General features: G+C 42.0%; 3 protein-coding genes and 1 long non-coding RNA gene across 20 annotated transcripts in view; 1 reads left to right on the top strand and 3 right to left on the bottom strand.

Annotated features, from left to right (window-relative positions):
* Window positions 1–21,070, top strand: part of LOC126143123 (disks large homolog 5-like) — a 1,046,479-nt gene that overhangs the window by 198,761 nt on the left and 826,648 nt on the right. Inside the window, exon 1 of one of the 11 annotated variants that reach the window (XM_049915311.1) lies at window positions 6,262–6,287. The exons of the other annotated variants lie outside the window; for them this stretch is intronic. Within the exon in view, the coding sequence (XP_049771268.1) occupies window positions 6,277–6,287 (11 nt within the window). The 5' untranslated portion in view covers window positions 6,262–6,276. Of the gene's footprint in view, window positions 1–6,261; window positions 6,288–21,070 lie in introns of those variants that run through there. 11 annotated transcript variants of the gene reach the window in all.
* The window catches only part of LOC126143121 (disks large homolog 5-like), an 886,848-nt gene that overhangs the window by 546,733 nt on the left and 319,045 nt on the right, over window positions 1–21,070 (bottom strand). The gene's annotated exons all lie outside the window — the stretch shown is intronic.
* LOC126143160 (uncharacterized) overlaps window positions 1–21,070 on the bottom strand; it is a 237,725-nt gene that overhangs the window by 172,301 nt on the left and 44,354 nt on the right. The window lies entirely within an intron of this gene.
* LOC126143148 (uncharacterized) lies at window positions 26–6,010 on the bottom strand. 2 transcript variants are annotated; one of them, XM_049915359.1, is made up of 4 exons: window positions 5,855–6,010; window positions 847–998; window positions 597–743; window positions 26–476 (listed from the first exon to the last, which is right to left on the bottom strand). In XM_049915359.1, exons 2-4 carry the CDS (start codon window positions 970–972, stop codon window positions 327–329), a joined length of 423 nt encoding a protein of 140 aa, XP_049771316.1. In that variant the 5' UTR covers window positions 973–998; window positions 5,855–6,010; the 3' UTR covers window positions 26–326. The 2 variants fall into 2 exon arrangements, with proteins under 2 accessions (XP_049771316.1, XP_049771315.1); XM_049915358.1 differs by lacking the exon at window positions 5,855–6,010 and adding an exon at window positions 3,164–3,173.

Here is a 21,070-nt window from a genome sequence, read left to right as displayed (position 1 = left end):
CAACTGCTCTGATAGCAAAAAAGTAATGGTTTCACTTCTCCATTGGCTTCCATACAATGCCTATAATAAATCATGTGATTGCTCGAGTCTTTGTGCCACTCATCAACCTGATTCTGCAGTCTAGTCTCGTCAAACAATACTTTATTCGTACTATAAAGGGTCCGATAAATGTGACTGTAAATAGTTTTCTCTGTGGGGTAAAAGGTAGTATTCATTTGACCTGGTATGTGTGTCCCAATGAAATTGATTTCAACAAATCTATCTAGAGCCAACTTAATGACTTTGAGAGATGTCATTCCACTGAGTTACTAAGTTTTTGATTTCCTTTACAAGTGAAGGATGTATGTACCCACTTGCTTCAACACTTTCAGTAGCATGTGTGTGTGCGCACTTGCTGGAGAAGCAGTCAAATAATAACGTAGGTAGCCCTTCGGCGGGCATGGCAATGCCAAATCTTTCTGTAGACTTGCAAGAACCTGTAAGACAAAAATGTATCAATTATTTAATTAAGAGCATTAAAAACAATAGATTTTAAAGTATACTGTCAACTGATCATGTAAAATTTTCTCCAAGCAGAACCCAAACTGGATACTTACTTTTGCCTTGGTATCCCTGTGTTCAGTTGCTGAGTGCATACTGTAATCAGGATACACCCTTATACACTTCATATTTAAAGTTGTTGGGCAGTTGGATTTTCCAGTATCCATTATCCTCAATCTCTTACGAGGAGTCACATGGTCTTCCTAAAGAGGGTAAAGAACTACTATAAAATTTATTTAATAAACTTTCCCTGTAACGAACTTGTTTTATGGAAAGTAAGTCTATCTTAACACAGCATGATATTACCAAGTGCTCAGGTACACTAGACTCTTTACTTTTATAGTATTTCGGCCCCAAAACACAGTGCCTTGACCACACACTCTCCACTGCAAATGCACAACCAAAAAAGGGGATAGGGACATGTTCCTGCATTTGCTTGAAGAAATGCTTTGTTTTACCTGGAACAGTTAATATATTTCTCACAGACAAAAACACAAACATTGTTATTGTTAAATAATTCACATATGTTATTGCTAATTAACTAAATACAATGTGAGAAAACATTTCATTCATTTGATAGGTATTGTCAAAGTTCTAAACTGATGGAAGCAGATTGTCTACTTTACATAGTACTGGAGCAAAATTTTACAGGATGTCACACCTATTGTATCTAGCAAAGAAATGGAACTGACTGCCATGTGCAATGAGGATACCATACTGATTTTGGGCAACTTAAGTGCTTTATTGTGGTTCCAATAAATGTGGAATTAATATTCTTTGTAAACAAAGGAGATGTGAAGAACACTTATGTAGAAAAATGTAATTACTATAAATGTGGAATTACAAAAAATAAATGTAACTAGGAAGACAAAGCTAAACATGCCTGTCAATAGGTTCAATGAGCTGACTACTGTTTTACATATCAACACCACAATTATCGAAAACCATAGAAACTATTTCAACATGAACACAGCAGTATAGATTCATTAAAATTATTTGTTAGTTGGCATCTGTCACTTGTTGCTGAAGTGTTAGCACACCGGCTGCTGCTGTATTATAGGCAACAAACAGAGCAGGTCACTCAGCAAGTGCTGTTCAATTTAATTTTCGTGTTAAAAAAAGTAGGTTTAGCTCAGTAGAGGCAGAGCACAGGTGGGGTTACAAAAGGATGGGAGACGTATACATGTAACTCTGTGTAGTGTTGGAAGTGGCCATTATGAAATAACATGAATATGACATGCTCTGCTGGCAACTGGTTTTGGAGTGACCAATGGCATAACTGTGGCAGATACGACATTTTATAGCCCAGAATTTAAACTCATTTGATAACCTAACCGCAACATGATGTGCAATATATCCTAGAAAATGGCTGTCAGCATTCTACAGAAGAACTGTTAATCATACTTTGTTCACAACAATTAATACACTGACCACGGGCAGTCGCAGCAGAGCCTCACACCTAATGCTGTTGCCTGGCCTGGCTTGACGGTGAAACACCCAACACTAAGCATGTGGCAGGAAACTAGCTGAAGCTATTCTCTATAAGCAAACTCAAGGGGAAAAAAATTGTATTTCAGTGCTAAAAGCAAACTAATTTCTTCCTTTAATTAATTATGGCACCTGAAACTGTCCTCACACAAGCTGCATGGACTGCCAAATTACCAACTGATGAGCAGTCCTGGTTTTTATTCAGTTACATGTTATAGGTGACAAGCTGATTTCAAATGAAATAATGATATGAAGAAGAAATATAAGGAATTAAAAAGTAAATACAATGTCAAAAATGACACAGCAGAGTGTTAGAAATAAAACTGCATCCAAACCTATTAACTGAATAAAAATAATGAAGTAATTTTGATAATATATTGGTATAAAAAATATCAAAGAATCTGTCAAAACTCAAATCCACAACTTTATATGGATCAGGAATGTTTCTTATCTGTTGCACTATGCCACCACTCTACATTACACTAATGTAAGATTATTTGGTCCCAACGATCATGTGCTGCCTTCAACCAGATCAGCCTTTCACATTATGTTACGATGCTAAAGCTAGCTCTAGCACCATAAAGATATTGTAAGGATACGTAGTTATGCCTACTGTCTTAAAATGTTTAAGGCCAATCTGGTTGTAGGCAGCAAATGATTGCATGGCGTTCAAACACATCAAGAAAGGAAGTCAGACAAGAAAATGGAAGTGGATTGATCAGCTGTTGTGGCAGTCAGGAAATGGCGAACAGAGATTGTTTGGACCTGACGCATTCAGCACTCTGGAGGAAACCAGCTCCAACAGGAATTGTAAACCAACTAATAATTTTAATCAGCCTATTATCAAATGCAAGTGTGTAAAAATTACTGAATGTATGGCTGTGAAAATGGATAAATGACAAACAAGTCAACACAGAGGAAAATGATTAATACAATTCTGCCTCGCATATCACAACAACTATTAACGATAACAAAAAGTCAATTCCATCAATTGTTAGTGCAGCTTAGAAAGAAATATCCATTTAAAGTATATATACTATCCCTAATTCCAGCAAACTAAGTTCTTCCTTCAAGTATACATATATGAACTAAAATGGTAAACCACAGAAAGTAATTAATGCAGCAGTTCACTTACTTTTCATAACATCTGAAGATGGCTCTTTATAACGACTACTTCTCACACATTATGAAAACCCCACAGTTTTCAGCTGATTGAGAAGTGTTTCCACCTGAGAATAAAGTGACCAGTAGCATAAACTGAGGGTAACTACACTGAAGGTTAACTGGGAAACATGAATGAAGAGGGAAATTTTAGGCTTTACAAAATTCAGTTATTTAATGTACACAGCCGTTCATCACATCTGATGTTTTTGACAGCTAAAGTAAGTGTTATTAACCATGGATGAGTTAACAAAATTGGGAGTTCATTTGTCTGCTCTTTTGCTTTTATTCCATTGTTATTCACTGACCACAAATTATGTTACTGTTGACTTCAGTTAAAATTGTGATCATAAAATGTTCTTTCAGTTGTGATTATGATGATGAAAAATATTTTCCAAGTGCACATGAAGTTTAATGACCTAGTTTTGGGGTTAACTGATCAGTGCTTCAGTTAACCTCATTTCAAGCACGCCTAGCCTTATGTCAACAAAAGCTTTATTAAGCATAATAATTATGCATACTATGAATTCCAGGTTTTATATACTAAGAATAAGACAATCACCAATCAAAACTATCCAGTACAACTGATGAAAGTTGAAACTGGTTAATACATCCATGAAAAAGTTTTTGTAAAAATTACAAAAAGATTTCTCTCCTACAATTGAAAAATATCAGTTTTCGGCTGTCAAACTCTTAACAAAAGTGGAAGACCTCTGCCTACATTACTTCAATACAACATCCATTAAGCTTAATCACAAAATCTGCAAGCATCTTGGCACATTAATTTGCAAAGGGATTGAAATCTGTGACAAAGACCTGGGAAAGAGAGCATGATACGATGAATTGCTCACAGAATTCATGAAACTTCCATTACGTACATAACACACTCCCCTCAAAGACCACAACTTATGATTCTGCATAATCATCATATGAAAAAAACAGCATAATTTTGCATACTCTCCCACATCATACAAGCCATAAGCTACGACTTCTTGTCTTGAAGTCTTACTTAAGTTATTGTATGATACAGGAAATTATCTAATGACAAAAGAGCAAAATCAATCACGATCTGGGCTGGTTAGCCAGAATTCCTCCTTATCACCAACAGAAATAATACATCACTTAAGGCTTATTTGACTGATACACTCCAAACTTAAAAATAATTTGCCATCTATTTCTACTATTGGTATTCCTGACAAGGTTATAGATGCAGACCTCAACATTTCTCCTCCTCGAGAAGTCTATCCAGCAGAAGAACTGAGATAATATCTCCAGAAGACATTTTGCCTCATCCCAAGTACTATGTTGTGAGAGGAAAAACTAACAAAAATAAATAAATGACTTAATAACTCACTCCCATCAACATCATCTCCAGTAAAAGCCAGATCAATAGAAGAAATTAAAATAAAATCTAGCAGGGCAATAAGAAAAGAGTGTAGATGTGAAAGAACACCTGTAAGAGAGAAGTTTAACTTTGAGGGCTTCAAAGTGTCAATGTTCTATACCCTATGAGGACCCATATTCACCAACGAGCATTTCTAAAGACTAAAACAGCTTACGTTATCAAAATTTCAGTGTGGTGCAGAGAAAATTTTAGATCCTGACAGACTTTGTCTACAAATATAATCCAGCAATCCCAATAGAGTTCCAACATTATCCACACATACTTAAGCAGCCACCTAAGCAGTGGTAATAATTGAAACATTGTAACATGTATTAATTAAGCGGACAGTTATTACTGAGCAATGGTATCCTGAACAAAAAGCTCTCACTCAGCATCCATCAACAATACACCTTTGCTCAGAATTCAGTACGGAGGCCAAACATGGTCATGTTGCAACATTTGCATAAAGTGGCATTCATTACAGTGCTATTGAGGAAAAAAGTTGTTTCATAGCTGATGTCACTGACCTTGCTGAAACTTTGGTGAGAAACTAAGGATCTTACAGTCATTTGAATTACAGAGCTCCATATCCCTGCATAGACAGTATTCTAGCTAATCTCTGAATTCAGTACCTCAATGAAATTCAGCTCAGTGCCAGCACAAAGAAAACAGGAGTAATGGATTTGTGCAATTATGCACTGGAGCTGATACTGCAATTAGATAGAACTATGTAAAATTCCTGGGAAAATGCAGGATACTTTTATGTGGAATACAGAGCCCACGCTCTGGCAATGACATTAGCTGCAAATATACTGCTTTTTATTTTCCTTTTGCATGACTGTTCCCAGACCCTGAGTCCCATTTTCATGTGTGTGTCTTCTAAATTATGCCATTTACTCGAGACGACGTATGCGCTTGAGCTGCTGCAATGTTCAGTTTCTCTTACTATAAGACATAGATGACGAACTCAGAAACGGCGAATTTTGAAACAAAGTTGCCATTAAATTCCTAAACAGCGATCATTAATTACAATATTCCACGCGTATATGTTACAGTAAAGGTAATGTAACAATGCAGAACCTCACAACGAAAACAAATAAAAAATTGCATAATACATAAAAAACTCACATAAAAATTGGAATCAGATCGCGGAAAGGGACATATAAAATTTATTAAAATGAAATCTTAACTGGCAGCAGAAAAAAGTTATTTTCTAGAGTTCCTAATGTCTCTAAAGGCGCATATTTTTGCCAGCCAATTCTAACATAAAATTATTATTACCTCCTCCAACGAATTACAATAGCCTGAAATCAAGCCATCCTCTGAAATCTTTCAGAGCGTCACGAAAGATGTTTTCATACACCTGAGACATTTTGCTCGATAGCGAAAACACAACCACTCAAGATACACGGGCAGTATGACAGTGAAGAACAAAGCAGACGCTTTTCCCGCTAACTCGATTCGACCACAGATCTCGATCAGTCGACAAGTGTGCAGCGCGTTTATGTATACGTCATTTCGACGTCACTTCCGAGTGGTTTTGGACCACAATGATGTGTCTGTTAGGCTTCCCGGATTTACAGCCCAAGACAATAAAGGAAAAAAAACAGCCCAAGATTATACAACTGGCCCATAAAACATCAAAACGGGCTGCCACCTTCATACGGCGGGCACTTGCTTACCTCGTTTCACTTTCAACTGCGATGAATTCAAGGTAAACGAGTCTACAACCTCAGTTAACTTTAATCGCGATTAATTCCCTCATTTAACTTAAAACGAGGGTGGTGTATTACAATTTTTGAAAGGCCTATTTTTTCGGTTAACTTTTAATCGACCTTGATGTAATCGACAACAAGTGTCGATAATCGAATTGTACACTGTGACGTTTGAAAGAGTGCGCGACTGCGCGAGTTGAAAGAGGCAATCGGCGTGACATCCAGTGAGCTAGTGGCAACAGAGTCGAAACATTGCGAAGGTTTGAGCTATTCAATTAAATCCGCTTTTCCTGACAGCCACCTGTAACCATAGTGCTATTTTTTCGTTTTCTCGCTGGATTACTGCTGAATACTTCATTTCATTGCATTTCATTGTTGTAACGAAAACCTAATGTAATATAATAATTATCACGTTTGGGACCTACTTGACCACGCCATGTACAACTAGGGGCATTTTATGGTTTAGTTTTACCTTTTCTTATTGTTTGTATTACGTTGTCTTACAGAATAGCTCCTTTTTGCGCTCATAGGATCAAACTGTAATGGTCTCATTGGATTTTTGTGCCAGGAAGAGTACCCTGAAGCGCAATTTCTGCCCGTTCAATTTCTATGTACAGTATTTTCATTCCTAAATGCGATTTCAAACTAAAAATGTTATTTTCGTTTTTCACATTGGATTTCTTCAGTGCCTTCAGTCCCATATAGACAGACTTGTTTTGTGGCTGTATTGTCGTGCCTCAGTTTTGTGTATTTTGATATGCATTTTTTTTGTCACGGATGTCACTTGTTAGCCAGAAAGCTGCCTCTGAATAGTTTAACATATATATTTGGGTTGAGAATCACTCTTGAATTTGATTGGTTCATCAATTTTAAACTGTAATTTCAGTTTTCGCCACTTTCGGATTACTTTTTCTAATAAGCTTTCTTAAAATCTATAAAGATACTTTCTTATTATAAATATTTTGATGTGAGAATTAGTTTCATAGCTAAAATTTGTTTCAGACAAGATCCGTTTGGTCTGGAATTTTCCTGATGTTCACCGAATTTGAATTCAGGTTGTTGTTGTTGTTGTGTGTGTGTGTGTGTGTGTGTGTGTGTGTGTACACTAAGACAATTTTGAATGGCACAAACTGAAGGCCCGTCTAAAGGTATTATCGGTTATGGTTCTTTTTTATGTAGTGGATGTATCAGTGCAGTTTTCCAGTTTGTATGGTTTTCTGTCAGATATTTTGCATGATCACTGTAAATTTTCTTTTAAAATTTTTGTGGGAGCTTGTAGGACTAATGCAACGGTTCTGTTCTAACCAAATGCTTATTTTTAACCTCTTGTTCAGCAATTTCCCCTTCATTTGATGCTTGTGAATCTGAATTGGTTTTTAGAATTTCTGATAGAAATCTTTCTTTGGGTTTAGGGCAGTTTGGAAGTTTTTTAAATTATCTATTTCTTGGTTATGTGCCAAGTGTGCACTGTCTTTCATGAAACAGTTTTTGGGGCTGGTATCCATTTAGATTTGTTTTAAGTGTTTCATATAAGAATCCTTGTTTTTTATAAGCCTGAAGATGACTTCTCATAATGTCTTTTGGTTCAATTTTCAAGCTGCTTGGAGTTGCTTGGCACTTTTTTTTCAATTTATTATTTGATGATTTGAATGCTCTTTGTCAAGATTTTACTGCTTGCGCAGTCTGTTCCACCATGGATGTCTCTTTCCATCTTTGTAGAGGAATTTGAGTTTATGTAGTTTCGATAAGTTTGTTGAGATTTCTTTGGAGTTTTGTGCTTGTGTTTTGAGTTCATTTGCTAATAGCATTGCTTGGAGTTAATCAGTATCATGTTCGGTATTACCTGTATCTGTTTGCTGAACTTTTGAGGCTTTAAATTTAGTTTCACTGTGGTTAGGTAGTGATCTGTAAATATTTGGACATTTGTGTACTTCTACATATTTAAAATCCCCTTGTGATGTGGCTATGAGATTGTGATATGATCAGTACGGATTTCGCCTAAATTCTTGTCAGGTGTTTTTTGTTTTGTTTGAAATGTGTTGACAGTTTTGTGGTTACAATTTCTACACAGTTAGACAAGTATCCATTTTGCTTGTTCCATTTGTGCGCAAGGAAGTCACAAATTATTTCCTTGCATTTTCTCTTGCACTAACTGATCATTAAAATACTCTGTCAAAATTTTCCCATGATTTTGTGGAATTTTAGAGATTAATTTTTCTATCACCCCCCATCGCATGTTTACTTTTCTGTTCCCCCTCCCCTTGGCCGATTAACATTAATTACTGTTTAAATTTTATTTGCACATTCAAAGTAAATTGTCATTAATTTTGTTCTTCACTTTGATTATGGATCTCTGAATGTCTTATGAAACTGTTCATACAATCTACCACATGGGGTATATTTATTTGTGTTATTTTGCCCTTTTTGCTTTTTGAATAGTCTGTAATTTCCAAAATCTGTGCTACGTGGTGGCATTCTCACTTTGCAATCTTGTTTCTAGCATGGTTAAAATTTGACTTTTCTTAACTATTTCTCCTAATTTGTAGAGCTTTCTTGGATTTAGGAGTGAAGTAATGTTGACTGTACCAAACAGTTTTGAATTTGGCCTGAGCAGACCCGAGAATTCAGATGTCTTCTGATTTGGGAACCTGATGGTTGACTATTCTAGACTACTGTATATTTATCCACGTGTAGACAATGTAAGTTGTATGTATGTCATAAATATGTGCCCAAGTACACACAGTTACATAAATAGGTCTGAAATATTTGCTCTGTTACATGTTTGTACAGCATTTTTCACTATTCAATTGAATGTATTGCAAAAGCCCCTCAGTTATAGTAGTTATAATAGTACAGTTGTCTATATAATTTACATATTTCAGGTAATCCAGAAGTTTCAAAACTGCTATTTAATGAATAATTTTGAGTGTACAGTATTACTGGAGGTGTATATTTCATGTTTGTCTTCGATCACTTAATTGCATAACTCTATTTTGTTATACAGCACAAGATTTTATTTTTTTCCTGCTGAGGTGTAACTGGTGGCTGCATCTGTTTCCATGTTCATGTAAAGACTTACTTCTTTGGTGCTTGTCCATCTCTTTATGTAGGACATTGTTTGCAAACTATTCACTTGGAACAGTAAAGATTCCTTTGTGTATAAACAATTCAGTACAGTGAGTCCTCTTCCCACTTTGTTGTAATGTCTATAGCCTCTTACTGCAGCTTAGATGTTACTATATTCAGTACATTTGTTTCCTGGAATATTTTCCATAAATAAAGACAGAATTGATAATCCAATATCTGTTTTAATGTGTAAGCTACTGCTCAATTGAATTATTGTTACTGAAACTGCATAGCATACTGATGTTAGTTGCTTCAGAGGACTGTAAATTGATCCCATGCGTCGGCTTTGACCCATGACGTAAGGGTGTTGTGGTGTGTCACGTCATGACGGTGTGGAGTTTGGTTTGCGAGTGTGGTGTGTTTGTAGATGTCGTCGTGTTGTGGTTTGTTGTGCCCTCTGGTGGTGTGTTCTGGGCTTTCGTTTGTGTGGTGTAATGGGCTGAATTTGCTCTTGCTCATTGTACAGAATTGTTAGTGTTGGCTGTGTTTGTAGTGGAATTCGTTTCAGTGAGTTAACGATTTAGTGGTTTTGTGTGAAGGTTAATTTAGTGTTGTTCACTGTAGGTCGTGTGGTAATTTGAGTAAATTAATTCGTTGTTGTTTTTGTTCAGGAATAGATATGACGGATAAAATTAATAGCGCGCATCTGAGGGAAATGATGGGAAACACTGCTTTGGAACTGATAGTTTTTGCAGCTGTTTGGTTTAATTGCCAGGGTTGTGAAGTGCTCTATTTGTAGCGAAGAAATGAAGTTGGCTAAAGTTCTGGCATCTCGGACCAGGGACGGTTAAATGTGGCGCTGTCGAAAGGATGACATTTGGCGTTCCATACGGCGTGGTTCCTGGTTCGAGAAGTCTAGGTTGGGCAATCGCGAGATTGTACTGGTGACTTATTATTTTTGTTATAGATCCTCACACAGTTTTTGCGCGCATGAGACTGTTGTGAGTGAGAGGAGTGTGCTTGATTGGTTTTCTTTTTGCCGTGAAGTGTGTTCAGAGTTTATTAAGTACAGGGGTTAGCTTGGGGGGGGAGGGGCTGCATGGGGTTGATGTGGACTTCTTAGTCGCAGTTTGGGAAAAGGAAGTGAGGGAGGGGTAAGTCTGTAGTTGGTGTATGGGTGTGGTGGGGGCTGTTGTTCCGGGGGGGGGGGGGTGCAGGTGTTGTGAATGTGTTTTTCAGGTTGTGGAAGGGAGGTCTAAGGTGGAATTAGTGGGATTAATTGAGGGGTACTTAGAACCAGGGTCCACAGTAGTTTCAGATGCATTTTCTTCATACAGTGGGTTGGGTGAGAGGGGATTCAATTAAGTCAGTTCTTTGGGGGGGGGGGGGGAAGATGTGCTCTTCCAACCTTCAGTTCATTTAGATGAGTACTGTTGACGAAAGAGTGTCCCTGAGGGCTATTGTGTTTTTCGGGTTTTTTAAAGTGCTGTTAGCAAAATGTATAGGCCTAAAGTAGTTGGTTAGGGTGGTTTGGGTAGGTGGGTGGGTGGCTGCGGCTCAATGTGGGGTGGATAAGTGTGGGGGGGGAATTGTGTTGGTTTGTGTTTTAGTTGTGGAGGTTCTATTTTGTTGAAGTTTTTGTTGAGTTGTAGTGTGTGATTGAGATTTTTTTATGTTGCAGTTGGTTTTTTAATTGGGTTTTTTTATTTTGGGTCCGGTTGGGTTGGTTGGGGGGGTTGAGGTGTGGGTGTCAAGTCTTTTGGTTGAGTATTTTTTTCGTTGGGGGTTGTTTTTTTTGTGTTTGTTTGTTTGTTTGTTTGTTTGTTTGTTTGTTTGTTTGTTTGTTTGTTTGTTTGTTTGTTTGTTTGTTTGTTTGTTTGTTTGTTTGTTTGTTTGTTTGTTTGTTTGTTTGTTTGTTTGTTGTGCCGGAACTTTTTTGTGGTAAGTTTTTATTTTTTTGTTGCTAGTGTATGTGTGGGGGTCGAAGGAAGTGTTTTATTGAAATGTGTGGCTGTGAATGTTGGTATTGGTATGGGGAGAAGTTTTTGGGCTATCTAGGTCAAGGGAAGTGCTTGATCTTAATTTATGGGATTGGGAGATGTTTTTGAGCTATATAGGTGAAGGGAAGTGTTTGATCCTAGTTTATGGGATCGGGAGCTGCTGTTTAGCTATATAGGTCAAGGGAAGTGTCAGATTCCAGATGATATTGGGGAGTTTTGTAATGTCAGTTTTTTTCGTCGTTTTGCGTGGTATTGTATGTGGGTGGGTGTCTAAATTTGCTTATATTTAGTTTGTCCGCACCCAAAAACCCCCAATTTCCTGCGCTTGTCCCATTAGTGTCATTAGGCTTTTTGTGGAACGTGTGTGTGTGTTTTTTCGATGTATTTTCGTCTTCATGATGTGTATGTAATGACTTTATACGTGCCGTATTGGAATCGTGGTTTATAGTCGTTTGTCATATTTGTGACGTCATGGGTCAAAGCAGATGGGCGGGATCGGACGCTTCCGTATTTCCTAAATTGATAATTTCCTGTTACCTTTGGATCAGCATACATCCCTAAAAAATCTTGTTCTTGATAAACATTCTGCAATCTCAACTTACACTTTGTGTTTCTGTACATCTCATAATTCCATTTGTTGCTTATATGTACTTTCTCATAATGAGCCAGAACTGGCTGCAGAATGAAAATAAAGACTGAAACAGACCTGTTGGTTTCTTGGTGCTGAATATGTCTGATGAATTTATTTATTGCTGATGAGATGTTCACTGTATGAAATTTATTTACAATTTTATATATATACCTAGTGGGTTAGTGCATGATAGAGTACATACCCCAAACCAAAAATCAGCACAGTGTAATAGTGTAGCAAGAGGTCTCGGTTTGTCGCAAGGTGTTACTCTGGTTAAGAGTTGATGTAGCCAACAAAGCTGAAAGCTAAATATAGGTATTTGTGCAGGTGGCTATGTAGCATAGCCCAATGTTTGTGCCATATTTAAAATACTGTGCCCTGTTTATCGTAAGTTTTGCCATGAAAACTTAAACTGTGTGATAAATTCAGAAAACCTGTTTTAGGTAATGAGCAGGCTTTAGAGTACTTTGATACATTGTGTACACGTCCTGTGCATTAACTACAAAAAACATAAGGGGGGGGGGAGGTGGTACTTCATAACTTTCACCCATGAGTGTGATAAAACATGGTTGTAGATCACAGAATTTTTCATGACTTACTACACATAAAGTACAATATACAATGCCATTTGTGATATAAGTGAGTGATATATAAGTTTTTTAGTAGAGTACGCAGCAGTAGATAAGATTGCTCATTCTAACTGAAAGATAATTAGGTCAGATGCTGTATGAAGTTGAAGCTGAGTCCTGTTTGAAACTATTATATCATCATAAAAAAGTATAAATGCTTTCAGTAAAAAACATGTTTCTTGTTATTGTAAGGCAGTGGAGGTAATTTCTTTCTTTTTAGTTAAACTACTAATTTGATATGTTCAGGGTTTCTGCTGCACTTACAGATTTTTGTGAATAAAACAGTCTTGGCTGCTTAACATTTCTTCCTTTATAATACTTTTTGGCTTCTGCCATCATCAGATCTGCAATTAAGACTATATGCGCATAAAGAATGACAAGTGTTCACTACTCAGTATCAAGGTACAAAAGGTAAATAATTAAAAGTTAAATAATTGTAAAAAGCTAATGCACCGAATTTGTAAAACAAGGTTCGCCGGCCGCGGAGGTCTCGCGGTTCTAGGCGTGCAGTCCGGAACCGCGCGACTGCTACGGTCGCAGATTCGAATCCTGCCTCGGGCATGGATGTGTGTGATGTCCTTGGGTTAGTTAGGTTTAAGTAGTTCTAAGTTCTAGGGGACTGATGACCACAGATGTTAAGTCCCATAGTGCTCAGAGCCATTTGAACCATTTGTAAAACAAGGTTCAGTTCAGCATCAAAAATATATGCCTAATTGGGGTGTTAGCTGGAACTTAATGTATTTATTTCATTTTATGAGCCAAGATAGTCCCCTGATTAGGCATTTGTTTTTGATGTTGACTTTTGCAAGTTGTAAGGTTTGTTGAATCAGGTTTTTATAATACTGGCAATTAAAATTGCTTCACCACGAAGATGATGTGCTACAGACGTGAAATTTAACTGACAGGAAGATGATGCTGCTGTTGTTGTTGTTGTTGTTGTGGTCTTCAGTCCTGAGACTAGTTTGATGCAGCTCTCCATGCTACTCTATCCTGTGCAAGCTTCTTCATCTCCCAGTACCCACTGCAACCTACATCCTTCTGAATCTGCTTGGTGTATTCATCTCTTGGTCTCCCTGTACAATTTTTACCCTCCGCACTGCCCTCCAATACTAAATTGGTGATTCCTCGATGACTCAGAACATGTCCTACCAACAGATTCCTTCTTCTAGTCAAGTTGTGCCACAAGCTCCTCTTCTCCCCAATTCTATTCAACACCTCCTAATTAGTTATGTGATCTACCCATCTAATCTTCAGCATTCTTCTGTAGCACCACATTTTGAAAGCTTCTATTCTCTTCTTGTCTAAACTGTTTATCGTCCATGTTTCACTTCCATACATGGCTACATTCCACACAAATACTTTCAGAAACGACTTCCTGACATTAAAATCTATACTCGATGTTAACAAATTTCTCTTCTTCAGAAAAGCTTTCCTTGCCATTGCCAGTCAACATTTTATATCCTCTACTTCGACCATCATAAGTTATTTTGCTCCCCAAGTAGCAAAACTCATTTACTACTTTAAGTGTCTCATTTCCTAATCTAATTCCCTCAGCATCACCCGACTTAATTCGACTACATTCCATTATCCTTGTTTTCCTTTTGTGATGTTCATCTTATATCGTCCTTTCAAGACACTATCCATTCCGTTCAACTGCTCTTCCAAGTCCTTTGCTGTCTCTGGCAGAATTACAATGTCATCGGCGATCCTCAAAGTTTTTATTTCTTCTCTATGGATTTTAATACCTACTCCGAATTTTTCTTTCGTTTCCTTCACTGCTTGCTCAATATACAGATTGAATAACATCGGGGAGAGGCTACAACCCTGTCTCACTCCATTCCCAACCACTGCTTCCCTTTCATGCCCCTCGACTTTTATAACTGCCATCTGGTTTCTGTACAAATTGTAAATAGCCTTCCGCTCCCTATATTTTACCCCTGCCACCTTCAGAGTTTGAAAGAGAGTATTCCAATCAACATTGTCAAAAGCTTTCTCTAAGTCTACAAATGCTAGAAACGTAGGTTTGCCTTTCCTTAATCTAGCTTCTAAGATAAGTCGTAGGGTCAGTATTGCCTCATGTGTTCCAATATTTCTACAGAATCCAAACAGATCTTCCCCTAGCTCGGCTTTATTTTCTCCTTTCATCAATTAAATTCAATATTTCTTCTGTTACCCAAGGATTTCTACTAGCCCTAGTCTTTTTACCTACTTGATCCTCTGCTACCTTCACTACTTCATCCCTCAGAGCTACCCATTCTTCTTCAACTGTATTTCTTTCCCCCATTCCTGTCAGTTGTTCCCTTATGCTCTCCCTGAAACTCTGTACCCCCCCTGCGGGTCCGGGGTAAGAATAGGCCCGAGGTATTCCTGCCTGTCGTAAGAGGCGACTAAAAGGAGTCCATCCCCCTCACGGGGGTAGTTAGCGCCTGCGTCCGGAGACGGACGGTTCCACGACCTATAATCGTGGTCTTTTTGGTTTTTCACTTCTCGTTTCTTCCTTCCTTTTGTTGGTTCCTTTCTTTGCTATTCTCCACCTCACTGTCTTCCTTACTCTTTCCCTTGACTTCTCCTTGCCTTCTCATTGCCTTTCTCTCCTTGCCTTCTCATTGCCTTTCTCTCCTTGCCTTCTCATTGCCTTTCTCTCCTTGCCTTCTCATTGCCTTTCTCTCCTTGCCTTCTCATTGCCTTTCTCTCCTTGCCTTCTCATTGCCTTTCTCTCCTTGCCTTCTCATTGCCTTTCTCTCCTTGCCTTCTCATTGCCTTTCTCTCCTTGCCTTCTCATTGCCTTTCTCTCCTTGCCTTCTCATTGCCTTTCTCTCCTTGCCTTCTCATTGCCTTTCTCTCCTTGCCTTCTCATTGCCTTTCTCTCCTTGCCTTCTCATTGCCTTTCTCTCCTTGCCTTCTCATTGCCTTTCTCTCCTTGCCTTCTCATTGCCTTTCTCTCCTTGCCTTCTCATTGCCTTTCTCTCCTTGCCTTCTCATTGCCTTTCTCTCCTTGCCTTCTCATTGCCTTTCTCTCCTTGCCTTCTCATTGCCTTTCTCTGCTTGCCTTCTCATTGCCTTTCTCTGCTTGCCTTCTCATTGCCTTTCTCTGCTTGCCTTCTCATTGCCTTTCTCTGCTTGCCTTCTCATTGCCTTTCTCTGCTTGCCTTCTCATTGCCTTTCTCTGCTTGCCTTCTCATTGCCTTTCTCTGCTTGCCTTCTCATTGCCTTTCTCTGCTTGCCTTCTCATTGCCTTTCTCTGCTTGCCTTCTCATTGCCTTTCTCTGCTTGCCTTCTCATTGCCTTTCTCTGCTTGCCTTCTCATTGCCTTCTTCTCCTTGCCTTCTCTGGTCTCCGCCTTGGCGTTTGAGACAGTCTGTCCTCTTTCTCCCTCTCTCTCTTCTTTTTCCTCCTCTTCCTTCCTCCCTGTGCGTGTCTGAAGGCCGACCCACGCGTTCGCACGCGTAGCCGGTGACGGGGTAACGCGTAAGTTCCCGCTCTGGGTAGACATGTAAGGCACGCGCGTACCCCCTGGTAAAGGCCAGGCCCGGGGAGGGGTGATTGCCTGAGCTGATACCTTCTGACCATGCCGATTGGTCCCTCCGTCTGTTTCTCGGGAGGTGTGACCTGAGGTGTAAACATTCACCTAAGGCGGGAGTGCCCTCTGAGAGGGTCCCCACAAGGAAGGAGCGCGCCATCGGAGACGCTGGCAATCATGGGGGATTCCTCCGCAATGGATTCTACTCCATCTGTCTCGACTTCGACCCAAAAACGGAAACGTGACCAGCCAACAGTGACAAAAGTACTACCGCCTGTCCCACAGTTCCTCGTAGTTTCTCGCACTGAGGACGGAAAGGATTTTTCCTCTGTCAACCCTTTTGTTATTCAGAAGGGCGTTGATGCCATAGCCGGATCTGTCAAATCTTGTACCAGGTTGCGTAACGGCACCTTATTACTAGAAACTGAGAGTGCCTTTCAGGCACAAAAACTGCTTCGGGCCACCCTCCTGTACACGTTCCCTGTCCAGGTGGAGGCCCACCGAACTTTGAATTCGTCTCGTGGTGTAGTCTATACTAGCTCCCTCGACGGATTGACTGACGAGGAGCTTCAATCTTTCCCCGCTGAGCAGGGCGTGACGGCTGTCCATCGGGTCATGAAAAAGGTCAACAACGACCTTGTACCGACCCGGACACTTTTCTTGACCTTCGATAGTGTTAAGCTGCCATCGCGCATCAAGGCAGGCTACGAGGTTATTTCTGTTCGCCCCTATGTCCCGACACCTACGCGCTGCTACCAGTGTCAGCGTTTCAATCACACTCGACAGTCTTGTTCCAATGCGGCTAAATGTGTCACTTGTGGCAGGGATGCCCATGAGGGTGACTGTCCACCTCCGTCTCCTCGTTGTGTGAACTGTCAGGGTGACCATGCCGCATCCTCCCGCGACTGTCCTGTCTATAAGGACGAACGTTGCATCCAAGAAATTCGGGTCAAAGAGAAAGTGTCCACCTCGGCTGCTCGCAAGCTATTGGCTAGTAGGAAGCCCACGCTGCTCCCAGCGGGGAAATATAGTACTGTCCTCGCCTCCCCTCGGACTACCCGGGAGGTAGCAACCCAGACATGCGATCTGACCTTCAGCACCACGGTCGTCCGTTCGGCCAGTGCTAAGATCGCGCGGTCGACGTCTCCTCTTCCTCCCATCACACCACAGACACCAGCCACTTCCTCAGCTTCTGCTAAGTCGAAGACCCCGAAGTCAGATGCACGGTCCTTCAAGAAGGAACCATCCCGTGCAGACTTCCTCCGTCCCTCGACCTCCCAGCCTTCGACCGGTACTTCCACCAAACGTCCTTCCAAAAAGGCGCATAGGAAGCACAGTTCTCCTTCTCCGCCACGGCGCATTTCTTCTCCTGCGCCACCCAGCAGTTGCCGCCCCAGGCCGTCATCCGTTTCGCCTGGCCGCACCGCCGGTAGCCGTATATCTGGCCGTTCACCGGCGGAGGAAGCTCCCCCTCCCGGCCATCCTCCCGAGATGGCCGATGACCGTATAGACCCCATGGACGATGACTGTCCGCCTACTGATAGCGGCGGCAGTGCTCGCTCGAAGCCAGGCCCTAAGCGGCCTTCGAGGTGACCCCTTCTCTCCTCTTCCTTTTCTTACGATGGCACTTATTCACTGGAATATTCGCAGCATTCGCTCCAACCGAGAGGACTTGAAGTTGCTGCTCCGCTTGCATCGTCCGCTCGTCGTAGCCCTCCAGGAAACGAAGCTACGCCCATGCGATCACATTGCCTTGGCACACTACACCTCTGTGCGTTTTGACCTACCCCCTGTGGTAGGTATCCCAGCTCATGGAGGGGTTATGTTGCTGGTCCGGGATGATATTTACTACGATCCCATCACGTTGCACACCGGCCTGCAGGCAGTTGCCATCCGCATTACTCTCCCCACTTTTACGTTTTCCTTTTGTACCGTTTACACTCCATCGTCCTCTGCCGTTACGTGTACAGACATGATGCAACTTATTGCTCAGCTACCTGCACCGTTTTTGTTAACTGGAGACTTCAATGCCCACCATCCCCTTTGGGGTTCTCCAGCCTCCTGCCCGAGGGGCTCCTTGTTCGCAGACCTTTTCAACCAGCTCAATCTTGTCTGCCTCAATACTGGCGCCCCTACTTTTCTTTCGGACACATCTCATACCTATTCCCATTTAGACCTCTCTATATGTACTCCCCAACTTGCACGCCGGTTTGAGTGGTATGCACTTGCTGATTCATATTCGAGCGACCACTTCCCGTGTGTTATCCATCTCCTGCAGCATACTCCCTCTCCGTGCTCCTCTAGTTGGACCATCTCCAAGGCAGACTGGGGGCTCTTTTCTTCCAGGGCGACCTTTCAGGATCAAACCTTCACAAGCTGCGATCGTCAGGTCGCACACCTCACGGAAGTCATTCTCGCTGCTGCTGAATATTCCATCCCTCACCCTACTTCTTCTCCACGTCGCGTACCGGTCCCCTGGTGGACCGCAGCATGTAGAGACGCTTTACGTGCTCGTCGACGTGCTTTACGCACCTTTAAACGCCACCCTACAGTGGCGAATTGTATTAATTATAAATGTTTACGTGCTCAGTGTCGTCGTATTATTAAAGAAAGCAAGAAAGCCAGCTGGGCTGCTTTCACAAGCACCTTCAACAGTTTTACTCCTTCTTCTGTTGTCTGGGGTAGCCTGCGCCGGCTATCTGGCACTAAGGTCCACTCCCCAGTTTCTGGCTTGAAGGTCGCGAATGAAGTCCTTGTGGCCCCTGAGGCTGTCTCCAATGCCTTCGGCCGCTTTTTCGCCGAGGTTTCGAGCTCCGCTCATTACCACCCTGCCTTCCTCCCCCGCAAACAGGCAGAGGAGGCTAGGCCACCTGACTTTTGCTCCTCGAATTGTGAAAGTTATAATGCCCCATTCACCATGCGGGAACTCGAAACCGCACTTGGCCGATCACGGTCCTCCGCTCCAGGGCCTGATTCTATTCATATTCAGATGCTGAAGAACCTTTCTCCTGCGGGTAAAGGTTTTCTTCTTCGTACATACAATCGCATCTGGATTGAGGGACATGGTCCCGCATGCTGGTGCGAGTCTATTGTTGTCCCGATTCCTAAGCCAGGGAAGGACAAGCACTTGCCTTCCAGTTATCGACCTATCTCACTTACCAGCTGTGTCTGTAAAGTGATGGAGCGAATGGTTAACTCTCGATTGGTTTGGCTGCTCGAGTCTCGACGCCTACTTACCAATGTCCAATGTGGATTTCGTAGGCGCCGCTCTGCTGTTGACCATCTGGTTACCTTGTCGACCTTCATTATGAATAACTTCTTGCGGAAGCGCCCGACCGCGGCTGTGTTCTTTGATTTGGAGAAGGCTTACGACACCTGTTGGAGGGCGGGCATTCTCCGCACCATGCATACATGAGGCCTTCGCGGTCGCCTCCCTCTTTTTATTCGTTCCTTTTTAATGGATCGACAGTTCAGGGTACGTGTGGGTTCTGTCCTGTCCGACACCTTTCGCCAGGAGAATGGGGTGCCACAGGGCTCAGTTTTGAGCGTCGCTCTGTTCGCCATCGCGATCAATCCAATAATGGATTGCCTCCCAGCTGATGTATCAGGCTCCCTTTTTGTGGACGATTTTACCATCTATTGCAGCGCGCAGCGTACACGTGTCCTGGAGCGCTGTCTTCAGCGTTCTCTTGACCGTCTTTACTCCTGGAGTGTCGCCAATGGCTTCCGTTTTTCTGCCGAGAAGACGGTCTGTATTAACTTCTGGCGCTACAAAGAGTTTCTCCCACCGTCCTTACGACTTGGTCCCGTTGCTCTCCCAATCGTGGAGACCACCAAATTTTTAGGCCTTACCTTTGACAGGAAACTTAGCTGGTCTCCACATGTGTCATATTTGTCCGCCCGTTGTACCCGTTCTTTAAATGTCCTCCGTGTTCTCAGTGGTATGTCGTGGGGAGCGGATCGAACCGTCCTACTTCGTCTATATCAGTCGATCGTCCGCTCCAAGCTGGATTATGGGAGCTTCGTATACTCCTCTGCACGGCCATCCATCTTACGCCGCCTCAACTCCATACAACATCGGGGTTTACGACTTGCGATCGGAGCATTTTATACCAGTCCCGTAGAGAGTCTTCATGCTGACGCTGGCGAATTGCCACACACTTACCGGCGCGATATACTGCTTTGTCGGTATGCCTGTCGGCTACTGTCAATGCCCGACCATCCGTCTTATCGTTCCTTTTTTGACGACTCTCTTGACCTTCAATACGGGTTGTATGTCTCTGCCCTGCTACCCCCTGGAGTTCGCTTTCGTCGCCTCCTTCAACACCTTAATTTTTCACTCCCTGCAACCTTTCGAGTGGGCGAGAGCCGCACGCCACCTTGGCTCCAGGCTCAGGTCCGCGTTCACCTTGACCTGAGCTCGCTCCCAAAAGAGGTCACCCCCGGTTCGGTCTACCACTCCCGTTTTTTGGAACTTCGTTCGAAGTTCATCAACATGACTTTCATTTATACAGATGGCTCTAAGACCAATGACGGGGTCGGGTGTTCCTTTATTGTCAGGGCACAAAGTTTCAAATACCGGCTCCCTGACCATTGTTCGGTCTTCACAGCTGAGCTCTTTGCCCTCTACCAGGCTGTTCTTTACATCTGCCGCCACCGACATTCTGCTTATGTCATCTGCTCAGATTCTCTGAGCGCCATCCAGAGCCTCAGTGATCCGTACCCGGTTCACCCTTTCGTACACCGGATCCAACGCTCTCTTCAGCGGCTGGTGGACGTCGGTCCGCCGGTTAGCTTTATGTGGGTTCCTGGCCATGTCGGTATCCCTGGGAACGAAGCTGCAGATGCCGCGGCCAAGGCTGCGGTCCTCCAGCCTCGGACAGCTTCTTGTTGTGTCCCTTCGTCCGATTTTAGCAGGGTCATTTGTCGGCGCGTT

This window comes from Schistocerca cancellata, unplaced genomic scaffold (assembly GCF_023864275.1).
Source record: "Schistocerca cancellata isolate TAMUIC-IGC-003103 unplaced genomic scaffold, iqSchCanc2.1 HiC_scaffold_782, whole genome shotgun sequence".
Classification (NCBI taxonomy): Eukaryota; Metazoa; Arthropoda; class Insecta; order Orthoptera; family Acrididae; genus Schistocerca; species Schistocerca cancellata.
This window is presented reverse-complemented; position numbering and strand designations above follow the sequence as displayed.